At 42.8% G+C, this 16,725-nt stretch overlaps 1 protein-coding gene across 1 annotated transcript in view; it reads right to left on the reverse strand.

Moving 5' to 3' along the window:
* Nucleotides 1–3,371: 3,371 nt before the first annotated feature.
* GRHL2 (grainyhead like transcription factor 2) overlaps nucleotides 3,372–16,725 on the reverse strand; it is a 481,294-nt gene continuing 467,940 nt past the window's right edge. The window contains exons 15-16 of the mRNA XM_085605159.1: nucleotides 9,853–9,917; nucleotides 3,372–6,148 (exon numbers count right to left, since the gene is read on the reverse strand). Of these exons, the coding sequence (XP_085461285.1) occupies nucleotides 6,034–6,148; nucleotides 9,853–9,917 (180 nt within the window). The 3' untranslated portion in view covers nucleotides 3,372–6,033. The remainder of the gene's footprint in view (nucleotides 6,149–9,852; nucleotides 9,918–16,725) is intronic.

Here is a 16,725-nt window from a genome sequence, read left to right on the forward strand (position 1 = left end):
CAGTGCGCTGCAACTCACGTACACTTCGGTTTGCTCATTGTGTGTCCTCTGGACTTGCTCAGGCTACCTCCATGATGCTCCGCAGTTGTCCCTGTGATGCTGGTGTTGTCTGTTTACGTATTCATTGTGTTAACTGTTGTATTTGTGGCCAGCACCAACAACACCCTGAGGGCTGGCTTGCACCCACCCCACACACATCCAGCACAGGCGTCACTGTACATGTGGCCCATCCAATAAAGGGGCCGGGCGCACGTGCCCGTAGCCAGTTTAACGTCATGTCTGCATGTGTCCCTGTGGTCTTGATGTATGCATAGGGGCCCAGGGCCCTGCAACATTACCTTGTGCTGTGTACAGCGGATGCAGGCATGTCACCGCAGGCATCAGGTTAAAGCTTGGACATGTAGCTTTGTCGTCACCCACTCAATTCGTAAGTGGAGTGGCCAGGGCCGTCATAAGCAGGGCAAACGTGAGTGTGTGACTGATATGTGCGTCCCCCTGGGCGTGGTTGTGTACTGTGAATGTGCATCTGCATGTGTCCCTATGGTAGTGTGGGTCTCCTTTGTGGGGTGTAGGTGGTCCCTAGAGGCTAATAGACACCAACGTATGTGATCTAGTTCGCCTTCCATGGGTTCGGAGCCCACCCACATCTGTTGGGCCACCTCCTTTTGGTGTGCTGACACATGGCATTGGGGTGCCATGTGTGGGTGGGTGAAGTGTCGTGAGCCAGATGTGCTTGAGGGTGCTTCCTGCTTTGTGGTCTGTTGCAGGCTCTGTGTTCTCCTCTAAGTAGCTTGGCAACCCGGGTCCTGGTGGTGGGTTGCATGGGATGTCCATGGGCTGTTGTAGGGCATCGGTGTCGAAGGTGTGGTGGTCCTCTCCGGCATCACAGATGTGTTGTCTTCTGTGCTCTGCTGGAGGTGTTGTGTGCCCCTCTGCAATGTGAAGGGGAGATGCATGTTGACATTGTGTTTACATGTATGTTGGCGCATTTTTCTGGGTTACATGCAGACTGTATGACAATGTACATTGTGACTGTTTGAAGGTGCTGGCTGCTGCTGCGGGACAGTGTACATTTGGACTACATGACGGATGTGAGGTCGTACACTTACATTTCCATTTCACGGTTTCCTGCTCTGTCAGATGTAGTAGGCATGTTTCTGTGCATGTGCGGAGCCAGTTGTGTCCTCTGTTCTGCAGTGTCAGCTTTGGGCATTGTACCACATTGTCATTAATGTGGGTGTGCTGCTCTTGCTATGTGTGTGTGCTGCAGTGTGCCAAGGGGATGAGGGACATGATCCAGGGTAATAGTGAGTGTGCAGTGAGCTACAGCTCGTTGTGCATGTGTGCCATTGTGCCCATCTCCCCCCAGCCCCCCAGTCCCTGGTCGTTATTCACCCTGTTGATGTTGTGTCAGGTCCTCTCGAGCTGTGTCTGTAGTCCCTACTCCTTGCACCGTCTCCACACTGATGACTGTGGCCTCTGTTTCCTCCAGCTCCTCCTGTGGCGCAGGACTGCAACCTCCTGTCGCCGTTGCAGTCTTCCTGTTGGCAGCGGGTTTGTGCCTGGTTTAGGTTGTCACATCATGCCAGCGCCACTTGGCCTCCTCGATTGGCCTCCTTGGCACTCTGACTGCATTCCAGGTGGTCGACTTGTGGGTCAGTTGCTGGTAGTGTTCTGTCACCTCCGTGACGCTGATCTGGTTTTGCTGCGGACTGCATTCCGTCTTCCTCTCCCTCTTCTCCTCGGCCGTCCACGTCCCCGTTGTTCCTTGCTAGTGGTCTGTGGAGGTTGTGGGGTTCGCGTTGGCCACTGCGCTGGGTCAGGGTGCATCTATGTTGGTACGGGCTTTGGCTTGTTCCTGGTGTGTTGTTTCTGTGGTTTATATGGTGCATTCTCCTGCCAGACGCGTGGGATTTGCAAGCCTGTGGCAGGTTTTCGCTACTTTTCGTACAGCGATTGGCCTCATCGCACGATTTTTTGCGTTCGCGTTTCGTATTTTTGCGGTGTGGCGTTGATTTTTGCGCGGCCATTTGACGTGTTATCTGGTGACTATTGCATGCTACCGCCACGTTGTGAATACTTGGTTGGCACAGCGTAATTTTCCCGCGATAGGCTGCGATGTTGAGAGTTGCGTTAAGCTACTCTTGCGGTAGTTATCACCCGTTCTTGAGAATATACCCCGGAGTGTACAATCAACTCAAACCGAAGGAAAAGAGAGGTAATGTTCAAACAGTTTGCTCCTATAGCCTGATAGACCACCGTAGTGGGCTATACCGGCCATTAAAGGCCCGCCCCAGCGTTAAAGGCCCTAGCAAAAAGTGGGCCTTCAACACTCTAGAGGCAGAATGTTCTAATTAGTAAAACAAAGGCCTCACAGAGTCTGGTTGAAATCCCCTTGGACTCAGTGAGGTCTTGTTCACAGCAAAAGCTGTGAAAGGGAAACGTTGGAATATTGAAGGCCCCTGGCTTCCACCAGTCATTAGAAGCCTGGAGCACCCTATTGTCTTCAGTGAAGCGCTCAACATTACAATGTTCTAATTAACAATATACTAGACAACTCTACCGAACTGCATGTGACTTTCTACACTGCAAAGGAGCTGGAGAGTGTGCTCATTGGTGAGAGCCCACGGACAGAAGGTTTCCTGGCCTTGGACGCTTTCTGGTATTGAGAGGGAGAGTCAAGGCCTGCATCAAGCAGCCCGTAGTCTATGAAAATGAAACAGCAGTATGTTTTCTGAGTGAAGGACTACTGAGTTCTCCATGGCCGGACTGGCTAGAAGGGATTTCGCTGCAAGGGTGCTCTGCTAACTAGCATCTCAAAGGATAGACAACTCATGGCGACACAATTTGATGGCTACTCACATGTTATCAGGAAGAGATACTTATAATGTTTAGGTCTGGCATTAGCCAAGACTTTTTGATTTTACTAAAAATATAATATACTTACTCTTGTCAGCCAGCCCTTCGTATCCATTGGTCTTTTGTTATTTTATTCAAATTTGTCTTCCGCCCACTACAGCATGGGAAATGGATCAGCCCACATCAGATACTGGCTAATTTCACTGTGAGTGATGGCATTTCTATGTTGAAGGGGGCCTGGCAGCTCCCCCAACATAAGAATATTACAATATTGTGCCAAAACACAACAAGCATTCACAACACCCAGTGGTCTGGCAGAAATTGCCAGTCCTGTTGGTGTTGGTAAAACTTGTTTTCTGTTCTGGTTGTGTATAAAGAGCGGCATTCAAAATAACCAGAGGCCATGCACTCAAGTGAAGAGGCGCAACAAACCCAGAACGAATGGCTTATCTGAGGAATCCTTTTGGCTATTCCTTTGCTAGTAAATAAATACACTTTTACACTGCAATATGTTGAAGGTCAGCATACATAGTTTAATGAAATTTACTACTCTCAATGTTATCTAGGGTTTCTGTTTTTGGATAAAATATTTGTCTTTCATAAAACACTGGCAAAATAAACAGACCATCTGTACCTTAAGGGGATAGTTTACACTAATGTTTCAATTAATGCATGGGTGTACCTGAGTTGTAGTTTTTTTCCATTACGATTGTGCTTATAATGAATTTTACTTTTTGAGCTCCTGTACAAAGTTACATTTTATTTTTTATATACAAAAATTACATTCCACATAGACAAATAAAGAAGTCTACTGAATCCCTGCAGAATATCTGCACATGTCTTGCATGATGTCACATTCTGTTCTCTGTCTTTCTTCAGGGAGTAAGGATTGAGACATCACTGCAGCAGACATCATTGTTTTCTCAACGCAAGTCTATGGGGAATATACAACATGGCGACAGCGAAATAAAAACCATATGCTTTCTAAAAAGAATAACAAAACAGTGAAACATTATTCCAACTACAATAAGAAAGGCAGGATGTTAAAAGGCTTATTTTAAATAGTAGGTAATGCTGAGGTGGAGCTACCAAGGTATTAACTTTGGTACATGGTGTGTCTCAAAGAAAATGGCACTGTTGGTATCAATGTTACCTCTGGAACACACCTGATAACTTTATCAATAAATTATCAATTGGTTCTTCCACTATCTTAGACACTGCTGAAAAAAGTTTCTTGTTTATAGGACTTTTTTTTTCCTCTACAAAGCAGAGAAGAGGTTTCATTTTCTGGTCCTTCCCCTATGACTAAAAAATGTCAGTGGAGAGTCTGCAGCCAGACTCAGTGATCACAGCCGGGCCCACGTGTCAGCTTAGCTATCACCATCACTGTCTAACTGTTGCCTAGAAAATCAACATCTTAGTTTGATTGTGGGTTTTAATCCTCCTAAAATCGTGGAGGAATTACATGAAAAAGTTTAAAATGTAACATGATATTTTTTGTAAAGGTTTCTGAAAATGTGGGAAAGGAAATACATATGCAGCAGTCCCCTACCTTTACAGGTGTCGACTTGAATTACACTAATGGTTATGCCACTAATCATTAGACCTGGGTGAAATTTAAATTACACTGGTATAATTTCACAAATTTTACGTTATCCTTTTTACGTGAAATTCCCAAAATTTAAACCATTATGCCACATCGCATGATGGCGCTGTTCGTAACAAAATTATAATAAAGAAATGATGCAAGCAACCAAAAAGCAAGCGGATTTTGTTTGCAGCACTTGTGTTTTTTGCAGTATTTTTCATTGTGAAATGCGTCCTGTCAAAAATGTAAACCAGGATGCATTTTGCCCTAAAATATAGCAATAAATGAATGATTTGAATTTTGTGTAAGTATGCTTAGTTTCAAAGCAATCTTCCCAACATTTTGTGTAATAACGCAAAAGCAAAATTACACAATTTGTGTACACCCCTACTGATCACCTCAAAAACCCTCCGAGGAGAGCGGTTAATTTCCCATTCAGTTGATCATACACCATCATTCAGCTTACCCCTCACTTCCCGCACCGTATGCATCACCATAGGGCGAGAGATTCACCAGTTGTTTGATATCCCACTGTACACAGTGAGAGGCACCGGCTGGGAGTAGCAGTGATAAAGTTATATATGACGCGTGTCTTATTTTATATTATGATGTCATATACATTGTTTCATAATTTTCAAAGAAGTAGAGCATGAACACACTGTGGAAGGAATGAGTGGTAAATTGGAAGGAATGAGTGGTGAACTGCAGTCGCATCTCAGTTTTTCAAGGTTTGCTGCCCTTTTCAATAGGACTCGACAATCCGCCTCCAAACATTCCCTCTTTTCTGCATCAAGTTCATCCTGAAAATAACATTCCTTAAATAAGTTATTGTGGTAGAAATAATAACTGATGTTCATGTATTAGTTGGGTGGTCGGCCAGTCTCCTTGTAATTGCAACACAGCCGACTAAAACAAAAACTTTCTCAAGTGAGTGCCAGAATATCACCATGACCTTAAGTACATCCAACCCTCTAAGAGCAAAGCGGCAGAGGTCAAATATATTATTGCACATTATACACATTTTATACATTCCGAGCACTGTACTCTGGTTATTTACAAGTGGCATTTTAACAGAGTGTCTTGCATGTCCTCACCGGCATGCGGTGAATGTGAAAAACCACATCTGCCATGTGTTTTGTTGTACAGAGAACTGTACCATTGCATTGCCTGTAGTTATTGCCAAGAGATGAATACATTCTTAAGTGTTTACTGAATATGCTGATAAAAAAAAGTTCCACCTTACATTGTGAGGTCTAGAATAGAAATCCTGTCCCAAGGTATTTACACACCGAAGAATGATGTGCATTAAATATGGCCTTAAACACGAAGGATTCCCAAAGTCCGGATCCAGACACATGATGTTGATGCAGTCAAGTCAATATATCCTGGTTGGCAAATAGTTAATGAACAAAAAGGAAGTATGCGGCCCAGTGTAGACACATCTTTCTAGTTGGTTTGGCACAGATCAACATGGGTTTTTGATTGACGCTGCCAAGCATCTTGGGCACTCCAGGGCATTCTTCCTCTTGCGGCCTCAGGTGTGAAATGCGGTGACTCTTCGGACGCTGCGAGGGATGCACCTCAGACTAGATTTCCGTGAGTGTGATCTTAAGGCCGTCCAAGAGGCTCTCGACGCTGAGTATGAAGGTATCTTCATTGGAGTAGTGCTCAATAATATTGTCATCCATGTTTACCAAGATCCTGGGGAAGATGTGAACACATTGGAATTAGTATGGTGCCAACCAAAATGAAATATTCAAACAAAACACTTAACAATAGAACATACCACAATTGTTCATTCACAGCAGGCCATGCAGTAAGCTAAGCAGGCTCAAGCTGCAGATCACCCTCCTGGTCAAGGATCTAAGGGCCGGATGTATCAAAGGGTTTTACCCATTTTGTGTCTATGGGAAAATGTGTTCATACATCTGGCCCTAAATTTCCATTGCCCCTAACCATAATCTATAACACTCATATACCCATACAATGAATATTTAATTGCATACCTCACACAACGGTCAAATGAAGGAAAGCATATCAAAGAGCCTTTCTGAATTTGTGATGGAAGGTAAAACTGAAGAGCAGAAGTCAACAATTTCCCTAAATATATTTCCAACTTGAATCTTTATAGTAGGGAGTGGCTCCTAGACTTCACACATCTCTATCACCATTATACTATTGGCATTATTGTTTATATATTACTATTATACTATTAATATCACTAAGGCGATCTCAGTACAATGGCCTTCTCTAAATCCAAACAGTCTGATCAGGAGTTTCAAGATTTTCTGCTTCTTGGACAGCCGTCTCGTTACAGTATATTCCGTGATCTTAATATGGGCTGGGAGACGGGTGATAGGTCTTAGATTTTTCATCTCCGGTGGATCCTGCCCAGTTTTCTAGCAGCAGGTAAACAATGCCTTTCTTGCAGAACTGGGAGTAATACCCACGAGAAAACATTATCAACGTTTAGCCACTGAAGTTATTGACTATTCTCTGTTAGGCAATGCCTTACACCAAGGTTTACATGGCTACAGCAATGATCCCAAAATGAGAGATAACAAAGCACGAGTGTAGGTAGCAGATTTTTTCTTGTTGATAAAAATCCATGTGGCCGTTTCAATCAAGTGGCATGACTTCATACAGGTAGGCCAACATGCGTCAATGTCACCATTGCTTCCTGCTGGACTTAGCGGCAGAAGAAGACTGCAATCAGTTTGTACTTCATGCAATGTCTACATATAGCTTGTACTCGCTTTTATAGAGAGCACAAGGCTAGGGTTCTACCTATGGTCTCAAGCTGAAGTGTCCAAGCAAAACAAGAGAGTAGAGTGACCACCTACCATTTTTTAAATATCTTTATTGGTCTTTTCATATTTTTTCATTTTCTTACAGTACATGACAAAACAGCAACATCAGGAGCATAAGTCAAATCCGCACGTGACAATAGCATAACAATACTATAATAGAGCAACCGTTCATGTTACAGCAGAGTGTTTTCTAGTGTGTGGTAACACACCAACTGTTCACGAATACACTGTGTCTCATGGGTCATTATGATTGCCCGCCCTCCGCACCTTCCCACAGTCTTCAATCGACTATAAAGAAAAAAGTGAAAAAGGAGAAGAGAAAATCTGCCAACCCCGCATGTTAGCATTTCTTGCATCATTTACGTCATGTGCGTCTAACTGTCGTGACATCAGCAGACATTGGAAACAGTCATAGTTGGTCTTTTAAATAGTCCGACTAGGGGGGGTTTCCAAAGAAAAAGGCATAAGGATAAAAGTAAACATGCCAATAAAACATACATTATCTGAATAACAACATTTAACAACATATTGTGAGGGCTGCCATCTAGGAGCAATTAAGATAACCATTACATTACTGAGTGTGGGACCGTACATTTTATAAATAACCACTTGGTGATTAAGTGACCACCTACCATGCTTGTTTGCACACTCAAACACACCACCCTAAGCCAAAGGCTGCTGTTGTTTTGCCCATTAAATCAGAGAAATGAATCAGTAAATAAAACACCTGTAACCTTACAGTAGCGCTTAAGCTAGTGTAACAGCAGACCTAGGAAAAAGTTCTAAAATGGAACCAAACTGGTCCCAAGATGCTTGCTTCTGGCCCAGGGATGGCCTGGCTTGGAAGTTCGGGCTGGACTGTTCCCATGTGGAACAGGGTCTAGACTGGTTTGCATATGGCTCGGTCCAAACTAGGGTGCTGTGGTGAGCAAAAGAGCGATGGCTGAAACCCAGATCTTTGTGACTGGGGGTGAATGTTTGCATTGTTCAGCATTCCATCCCTCGTTTGTCTCTTTTGCTTTTGTCACCCTAAGTAGTAAGGGTATACCCAGACGTGGGTCCCGTGCTCACTGCGCCACTGGATTCAAGCTAGCCTAGCTGATGAGGGGTGATGCCCCGAAACCGGTCCTAGGATGCTTCTTTCCGGTCCAGGGAGGGCCTGGTTTGGCAGTTGGGGCTGGACTGTTCCCATGTGGAACGTGGTCAAGACTGATTTGCATATGGCTGGGTCCAAACTGGGGTGGTGTGGTGAGCAAAAAAAGGATGGATTAAACCCATATCTTTGTGACTGGGGGTAAATGTTTGCATTGTTCAGCATTCCGTCCATCATTTGTCTCTTTTGCTAAAATGGAATTAGAACATTGGAATGTTGAGAGCTCAATGGCGTAGCTCCGGGCTTATAATGGCTGGTGTAGGTCTTCTACTCACACATTTCAATGTGTGTCTTTCTGTTTCTCCCACGTTAATTTAGAACATATTACCCTAAGATGGTGGAATGTTCGAATAGCCTTATAGCCCTTCTGCCCCAGGCCATACCGATTATTAAAGGCCCTCTCCCTAGTTACAGGCCCTCGCCTGTGGCTTGGGTCAATAACTCAGGTTCAGGGCCTTTAACAACCGGCATAGCTGTCGTCAGCGGACTATAAGTCTATATTGCAATGGAAAAAGAACCACTGTGACTTCATAAAAAAGAAAGCATTATAAAATGGCAAATGGTGCAGCGATACTCAGTGAAGGTAAGTAGGGAGTCCATACCTGATGCGATGATATTATATTTAAAATATTGTGAAATACACAACTTACAAAATGTACCGATGTAAGTGTATGTGTTACACACACGTTTCTGGCATTAGCTTGTTGTCCCTAAATCTAACTGAGCGGAGTCTCAGCATTGCAGACATTCTGTAATGCTGGAGTTAGGAAATTAGTGAAATATTAAAAATATGTTTTCCTATCAGTTTTCCTTGCCATTGAATATATTTTGACAGAAAAAGTATTTTCTTCTAATCGTACAGATCTCCGGTGAGAATGAGGAAAATTGATGTACATTCCCATATTTCATGCAAAATTTAGCACTGATTATTTAGGTGTAGGTTTAGAAATACAAGTAAATGTGAGAAATGCTTTATGAATGTTTATGAATACTGAAACGGGTATAACCTCCTCTGCTGGCCACCCCCTAATCACGCTCTTGGGAACAGTCACTTCTTCTCATCAGCAGAGCACTGCATGAGCTGTGCACCAGTAGTTGGTACTGCTGTTTTGTGCACTCAGATGTTCCAGGTTTTCTGCATCACCTTTCCATCTGCCATGTGCAAGCTGGTATTGTCCCCTGCCTAAGTCTCACTTGCTTGCGCAAAAGCTTTGTGAATAAGTCTCCAACATTCAGTGGTTAGGTCCATACCTTTTTTGGAAATATTATTTTAATTTCACTTTAACACAATGATCCAATAACTGTATCTTTTTGGAGGCCATGTCCCCAGTTTAGCACTTTGCTGCTCTCGACATACGTTTGCGCAATACGAATACTAAACCACACACATATATACAGACATTATTATGAAATATTTTCCTATAACTTGTATGCTTTCTTACCCTTTTTTACTTTTCTTGTAAAGCTTTACACTTTTTTCCACTGGAATACCATATTTATCGGATATCTGAAATCACAGTATAAAACATTGCATTACTAGGGGTGCAACAGCAAAAGGAAGGAGTCTCAACAGCGACAAATGCCTATTTTCGTTCTCTGGAATGGTGCGCTGAGTCTGTTAAATATTTAGGCATACACATCCACTTAGACACCGATCAGATCATTCGCCTCAATTATGGACAAGCAATCAACACCCTAGAGACACAAAGTGACAGATGGCTGAGGTTACTGCTGTCCATTGCAGGCAGGGTGGCCATTATTAAGATGATCGTCCTCCCCAAATATTTATACCCTTTTAACAATATTCCGAAACCCCTTCCAAACAGTATTTTCTCAATCCTCAGTAAGCATTTGATTCGATTGGTATGGGGCGACAAACGGGACCGAGTTCGCTGGCAAGTGCTCACCCTCCCTTACAATAGAGGCGGGTACGGAGTGCCGGATCTCCACTTGTACTATTTAGTAGCTCAATGCAGAACCGCATATGCTTGGTATCACCCGGATACCAGGATCCCCTTGCTTTGACTGGAGTCTGACCTAGTTCTCCCCGTTCTATTATCCAAGGTTCTACCCAAGGGCCTCCCCAGAGACCCAAACGACATTCAGACACTTTCCACAACCAGTTAGGCCTGGGAGAAGTTTGGCGGGTCACCAACACGACCACTCTGTACGCAACAGCCCTACCACTCCCCAATGCCCGCTGGCTACCAAGTACGGGGGGAGCGGCTAGTGCAGCGTACCTTGACCAAATTTGCTATTGCAAAAGTAGGGGACTTGTTCCCGGACGGCCATGTCTTTACGGTGGGAGGCGACTCCCACTTCCCTAACGCCACATTCATGGATAGGTTTGTACTGGGTTGGATTCAATCGGCTATGCGTGCCACACTGCCCGGCTTTCCCCTTGAACCAAACTTGTTTGCCCCTTTATCGCTAGTTATTGAGAGTGAGCTGGGTGTCCACCTTATTTCCAAACTATACAAAGCATTTACTAGGCTCATCCCGTCAACGAGGACAAGATCCGTAGGGACTGTGCGGAGGATTTTGGTCACCCAATCACAGACGACCAATGGGCTGCCTGCTGCGCAGTCATGAAAGATGTCTCCCTCAATAGACGACACAAATTACTACACTTTAAGTTTCGGCGCAGAATTTACATCAAACCTGCCAGAGTCCACAAACTGGACCCGTGCAGACCCCACTCCTGTCGCAAATGTGCGGCCCCTCAGGCCGACTTCGCACACCTCGCATGGACATGCCCACACTTGCAACCGTACTGGGAAGCTGTACACAAGACACTGGGCGACATGATCAACTTATCCCTTGCCGAAATTGCGCTACTAGGCTATGTGGTGAACTTTCCCCAAAGATTCTGAAGTTTGCGGCTCTTCGTTTTTTGCTGGCCAAGCGAGAAGTGGCTATACACTGGGGCCGCAAGACTGTTCCCACAGTTCCGAGCGGGATGGGTAGCTTGGCTTCATGCAACACAAAGAGTGAGGTATATTCCACCACAGTGCCCTCCTCGTCCTGGCCCAGAGACATATGGGGTCCCTTCAGAGCATACCTCGCATCCCGACAGCGAGACTCTACTTCGCAGCTGGAGCAAGGCATAGTTCCCACAGGGGTTGGGTAGCCTGGTCCTAGTTCTCAATCTAACCACTGCAATGTATGATACCCGGCTCCCCCTGAGCGTATTCTGTACCATATTTACAGTGTTTATATACTATGTTCCTAGCTGTGGCGAGGCTATATTGTAATGAGGAGACGCTCACACCTGACAATATGAGCTGCACTGCATGATCTGTGGTATTGATGCTAGGCTGGACCTCTCCTACGCTGGTATCCATAACGTGCATCTACATGTCCGTATTTGCCTCTTTCTTACCTGCTGATGATGACTGTGAACACCAATACATATGTTGTAACCTTTGTGACAAAATGATAAATAAAGTTTTTTAAAAAATGCCTAATTTCGTTCGCAATGAAAGTATTTTTGGGTGACGAGATTTTAAATTGATATTGTCGTACATGTTGATTTCTGAATATGTGCATGATGAAACACGGAGTCTCCCAACGGGTGCAAGGAAGGTGAGCTTTTCAGTAAAAGTCTTGCATTACCACTATCTTCATGTCCAGCAGCAACTTCCCATTACAGAACCCAGTTTACATGAGCCATCAACCAACTTACTGATGTAATGGACCATAGTAGACTAGTCAATTTGTTGCGGAACCTAGAACTAATTGCAATACAATTTCTGTGAGTGGATTATTATTGAAATTTTTCCGTAGAAAACGATGGTGAAAAGTCTACCACTCTATCATGACGCGTTAATCCAATATGGCGGATTTTTCAAAATGGCTGCCCATTATTTGCGATATAGGGTCTAACTGTTTATATGCCCATGTGTGGTATCATTTTAAATGTTTTTAGGGACGGGAAAGTCAAAAATAACATCAAAAATTGTTTCTGATGACCATAATATCAAATAATTGCGGAATATGTCAGATAGACAAAGTTTGTATAATTTTTTCGTTGACTTATATGACAAAGTGTGAAGGAACGTAAATATTACAATTAACTTTTGAAATGAAAAGTTTGCTATTGTTTGTGTTTTGTTTTGTAACTTTGTTATTGTTTTTTTTTGTTAATCAAAAATGTTTCATTTATGTGTTACAGGTTCTTGCGTTTGTGTTGGGCAGAAAGTTCACGAGAAATGTAGAGCGCGTTTTGTTAACTTGAAAACTCCGTTCCAGGAGAAAGAATCCGATCCCACAACTTCTCGTGTTCTACGGTAATGTGAAACCCCGTTTGATTTTAGAAAAAAATGTTTTTTCTGTGGTACTGAGTTAAGTTTATACTTCAGGGAGAGGAACAAAAATGCGTGGTTTAATGCACGAACAGTTGAATTCAAATCATCAGTTTTACAAAAATGCAACGAACGCAATGATGAATGAGTAGAGAAAGTTAAGAGACGTATCCAAAATGTGTCTGATTTACATGCTGTAGATGCATGCTACCACAAACAGTGTTACGTCAATTTTTATACTGGGAAATTCCTTCCCAGGCAGTTCACTGATAACCCTCCAATATCTTCAGGTCGACCAAAGGACTCAGTTCGCCAAGAAACTTTTCTTAAGTAGTTAAATACATGGAGGCAAATGATGAAGAACAAACTACTGTTAAAGAACTTGTTAATAAAATGCGAGAATTACTGCCAGAAGATAGCGAACCATACAGTTCGAAGTATATGAAACAAAAACTCAAAGAGCATTTTGAAGATGAATGCTTCATAGGAACAGTTGCAGGGACTGCTGATGTCGTTACTTTTAAAAGTACAGCTGCTCATGTATTGCAAGAGTACCACAGTCATAGCCATGAAGATGTTGAAGAGGATCGAAACAATCTCCTTATGGCAGCTGCTGAAATAATAAGAAATGATATTAAAGACATCCCTGTAGATCCAGAAACATATCCACCCATTGAAAACATAGTAGTGTTGTCTATAATGTGAGCTATATTCCTTATTCGTTAAGGCTCTTATTATCAGTTTTTGTTTCTGATAAAACCAACAGAGAGAGAAAAGTAGCTTCTATAGGATAGGCAATTATGCAAGCTGTGCGCCCACGAGTCTTAGTTGCACCGTTGCAGTTTGGGCTGGCAGTTAATTAGATGACAACACAAGCTCGAGATTTGTAGTTGAAGCAGTAAATCATATGGGATTCGGCAGCTCCTATTCAGAAGTTCTTCATTTTGAACGTTCAGCTGCAGCAGAAAGAGGAAATACTATACCTGTCCTTGTGGAACCTTCTGAAAGTCCTCCGAAATTCGTTCAATATGCAGCTGATAATATTGATCACAATATTATTACAATAGATGGCCATGGTACTTTTCATGGGATGGGCATTATCGCCACTGTGACTCCAACTGGAAAATGTTCAACGGTCATTAAGAAACGTCAAGTTTCATTTGAAGAACTGAGGACGTTGGGGCAAATCCCAATAAAACATATCATTCACAGGCCAGTGGGATGTGTTTCTTAAAGTATAATACCATTAAGGAAATCGCGTACAGTGAACCATCTGCAAACCTGGATATTTTATTGAACATCTCACATCTACTCAGCAACAGTGTTCCAGGATGGCAAGGAGTATGCTAACTGCTACATAAAGGTAACCATCCCGGTGTATCATCTGTCATCTTTCTGCCAATGATTACCAGCCATTGCTAACATGCCCGAAAATATGCAGTTCGTCATTGATGGTGGGTGGTTACTACATCGCCTTCCTTGGAGTCCGAATCAGACATTCCATGAGCTGCTTTGTGCCTATGAGAGATATGTGCTAACAAAGTATGGCCAGGCAATAATAGTATTCGACGGATATGGACATACGTTTTCTACAAAATCAGAAGCCCATTTAAAAAGAAACAGAGGTATTGTAGGACCTAAAGTAAATTTCATAACTTCTACCTCCATCGCCATCCAGAAAAAAATATTTCTGAGTAATAATGAGAATAAGCAAGCCTTCTTTGATCAATTATCACAAAAGTTACAAGAAGCTGGGTGTAAAACAAAGCAAGCTCATAGTGATGCAGACTTCATGGTTGTTTTGGAGGCTATTGAGTCGGCCAAAACTCATCCTACAGCCATTGTTGGCGAGGACACCGATCTTCTCATACTACTCCTTCATCATTTTCAAGAAAACCAATTTGATATTTTCCTTTGCCAAGAACCTAAGAAGTCTTCCAAAAACATAACTGTGTATGATATTAGGAAATTAGCAAAAGCTTTAGGTAATGACGTCTGCTCTCACATCTTATTTGCTCACGCCGTATTCGGATGTGATACCACCTCCAAACCGTTTGGATTAGGAAAACGTGACTCCATAAAGTTGCTAAGAAAATCAGGCAGCTTCAAAGAAAGTGCTGCTGTATTCCAAACTTCACAAAAATCAACAGAAGAAATTGAAAATGTTGGTCTTAATGCTATTATAGAGTTGTATGGAAGAATAACAGGAGACAGCACACTACATGATATGAGACTTCGAACTTTCACTTCAAAGGCAACAAAATCAACAATACATGTGAAACCGGAAGTCTTGCCTCCTACAGAGGATGCCTGCAAATTTAATTCACTCAGAGTATATCATCAGGTGCAGCAGTGGATGGGTATTCATATGGATCCATTACAGTGGGGATTTGAAGTGAAAGATGGACGACTGGCTCCCATTAGAATGAGTCAAGCACCAGCACCAGATCATTTATTGAAATTTGTGAAATGTGGCTGTAGCAAGAGTTAATGTGCGACTCTGCAATGTATATGCAAAAGACAGGGAATAGTGTGCACAGATGCGTGCACGGATTGTCGAGGAATAAGCTGTTGCAATTCCATGGAAGTGGACATGGACGATGATTGAAATGATACTATTCTTATACTGAGGAGTGCTCTTTAACAATTTTCTATTGTCAGTGTCATATTGAGAAGTGATATATTATCTAGTTGAAATTTGTTTATCCTTTTCAAATGATGTTAAAAAAATGTAAATAAAAATAATGTCAAAACTATGTTTGGCATATTAACATATAATTATCGTTGTTTATTGTATTAATCCCAATTTGATGTTATAGTCATCAGAAAGATTTTTTGATGTTATTTTTGACTTTCCCGTCCCTAAAAACATTTAAAATGATACCACACATGGGCATATAAACAGTTATACCCTATATCTCAAATAATAGACAGCCATTTTGAAAAATCCGCCATATTGGATTAACGCGTCATGATAGAGTGGTAGACTATTCACCTTCGTTTTCTACGGAAAAATTTCAATAACAATCCACTCACAGAAATTGTATTGCAATTAGTTCTAGGTTAGCCCATTTTTTAAACTAATTTTACTACACTAATAGAACCCGATATCTTGAACCAGTCCCAAGACCCAACACAAGGCATCTTGTTATTGAGAATAGCAAACTAAGGAAGCTTCATTTCCTGTTTGAAAAAATACACTGGTTAATCTATACCTGAAATGTCCGACCTTGAACACAGAATAACAGAGGCAAGTGCTTCCAGAGAGATGCAATATTTACTATAAATTCATCAAAAGTTATGTCCATCCATGTCCTGTGTAGACCAATGGGATCCTTCAGATAATTGTCTGTGAAAGTCTGGGGAAGAGCTGGTAGTGACTGGTCGCTCAACCAGAGCTCAGTTACAGACATGCAACTAGTGCTGGCGTGACAGGAGCCATTGAGGTCTCATTAGTCAAAGTCCAGGCCAAAGTGATGATGAAGGTCTGTCCCAACCATCTCAATCATCCCCCTGACATTCTAGGACGGATACAACATTGGAACAGATCTATCACTGTTTCCACACTTGTTAAATTCAAGACTCTCCCATGCCCTTGCCTTCATGGGGACTCTGGTACTGTTAATTCTAGCTCTGTCTCCTTCCCAAATATTAGTCATGGCCAGAGGTGTAACACAGGCCCCCGCATCCCCCGTGATGCGGGGGTGCCCCCAGTTGCAGGGGACCCCCTCAGCACAGTACTCAGGTCTGAGAGCTCCGGATAAAATCTGGAGCGGGTACCCTCCATGTAAATTGCAGGGGGGGCCCTTAAACCTTCATTAAGCCACTGCTCATGGCTCTGACCTCAGAGAAAGACCAGGCATTCTTCAACAGCTGGAAAGATGGAAAACAGCATGAAAGTGCAACCATAAGTAAATTACAGCTGGATGGAACCAGAGCAGCCAGAGCTATACACATTAGCAGAAAAAGAAAGCATGCGTTAGATGCATGATAAAAGTAAGTCACCGATGT

This window comes from Triturus cristatus, chromosome 5_1, assembly GCF_964204655.1.
Source record: "Triturus cristatus chromosome 5_1, aTriCri1.1, whole genome shotgun sequence".
In the NCBI taxonomy this organism is placed as follows: Eukaryota; Metazoa; Chordata; class Amphibia; order Caudata; family Salamandridae; genus Triturus; species Triturus cristatus.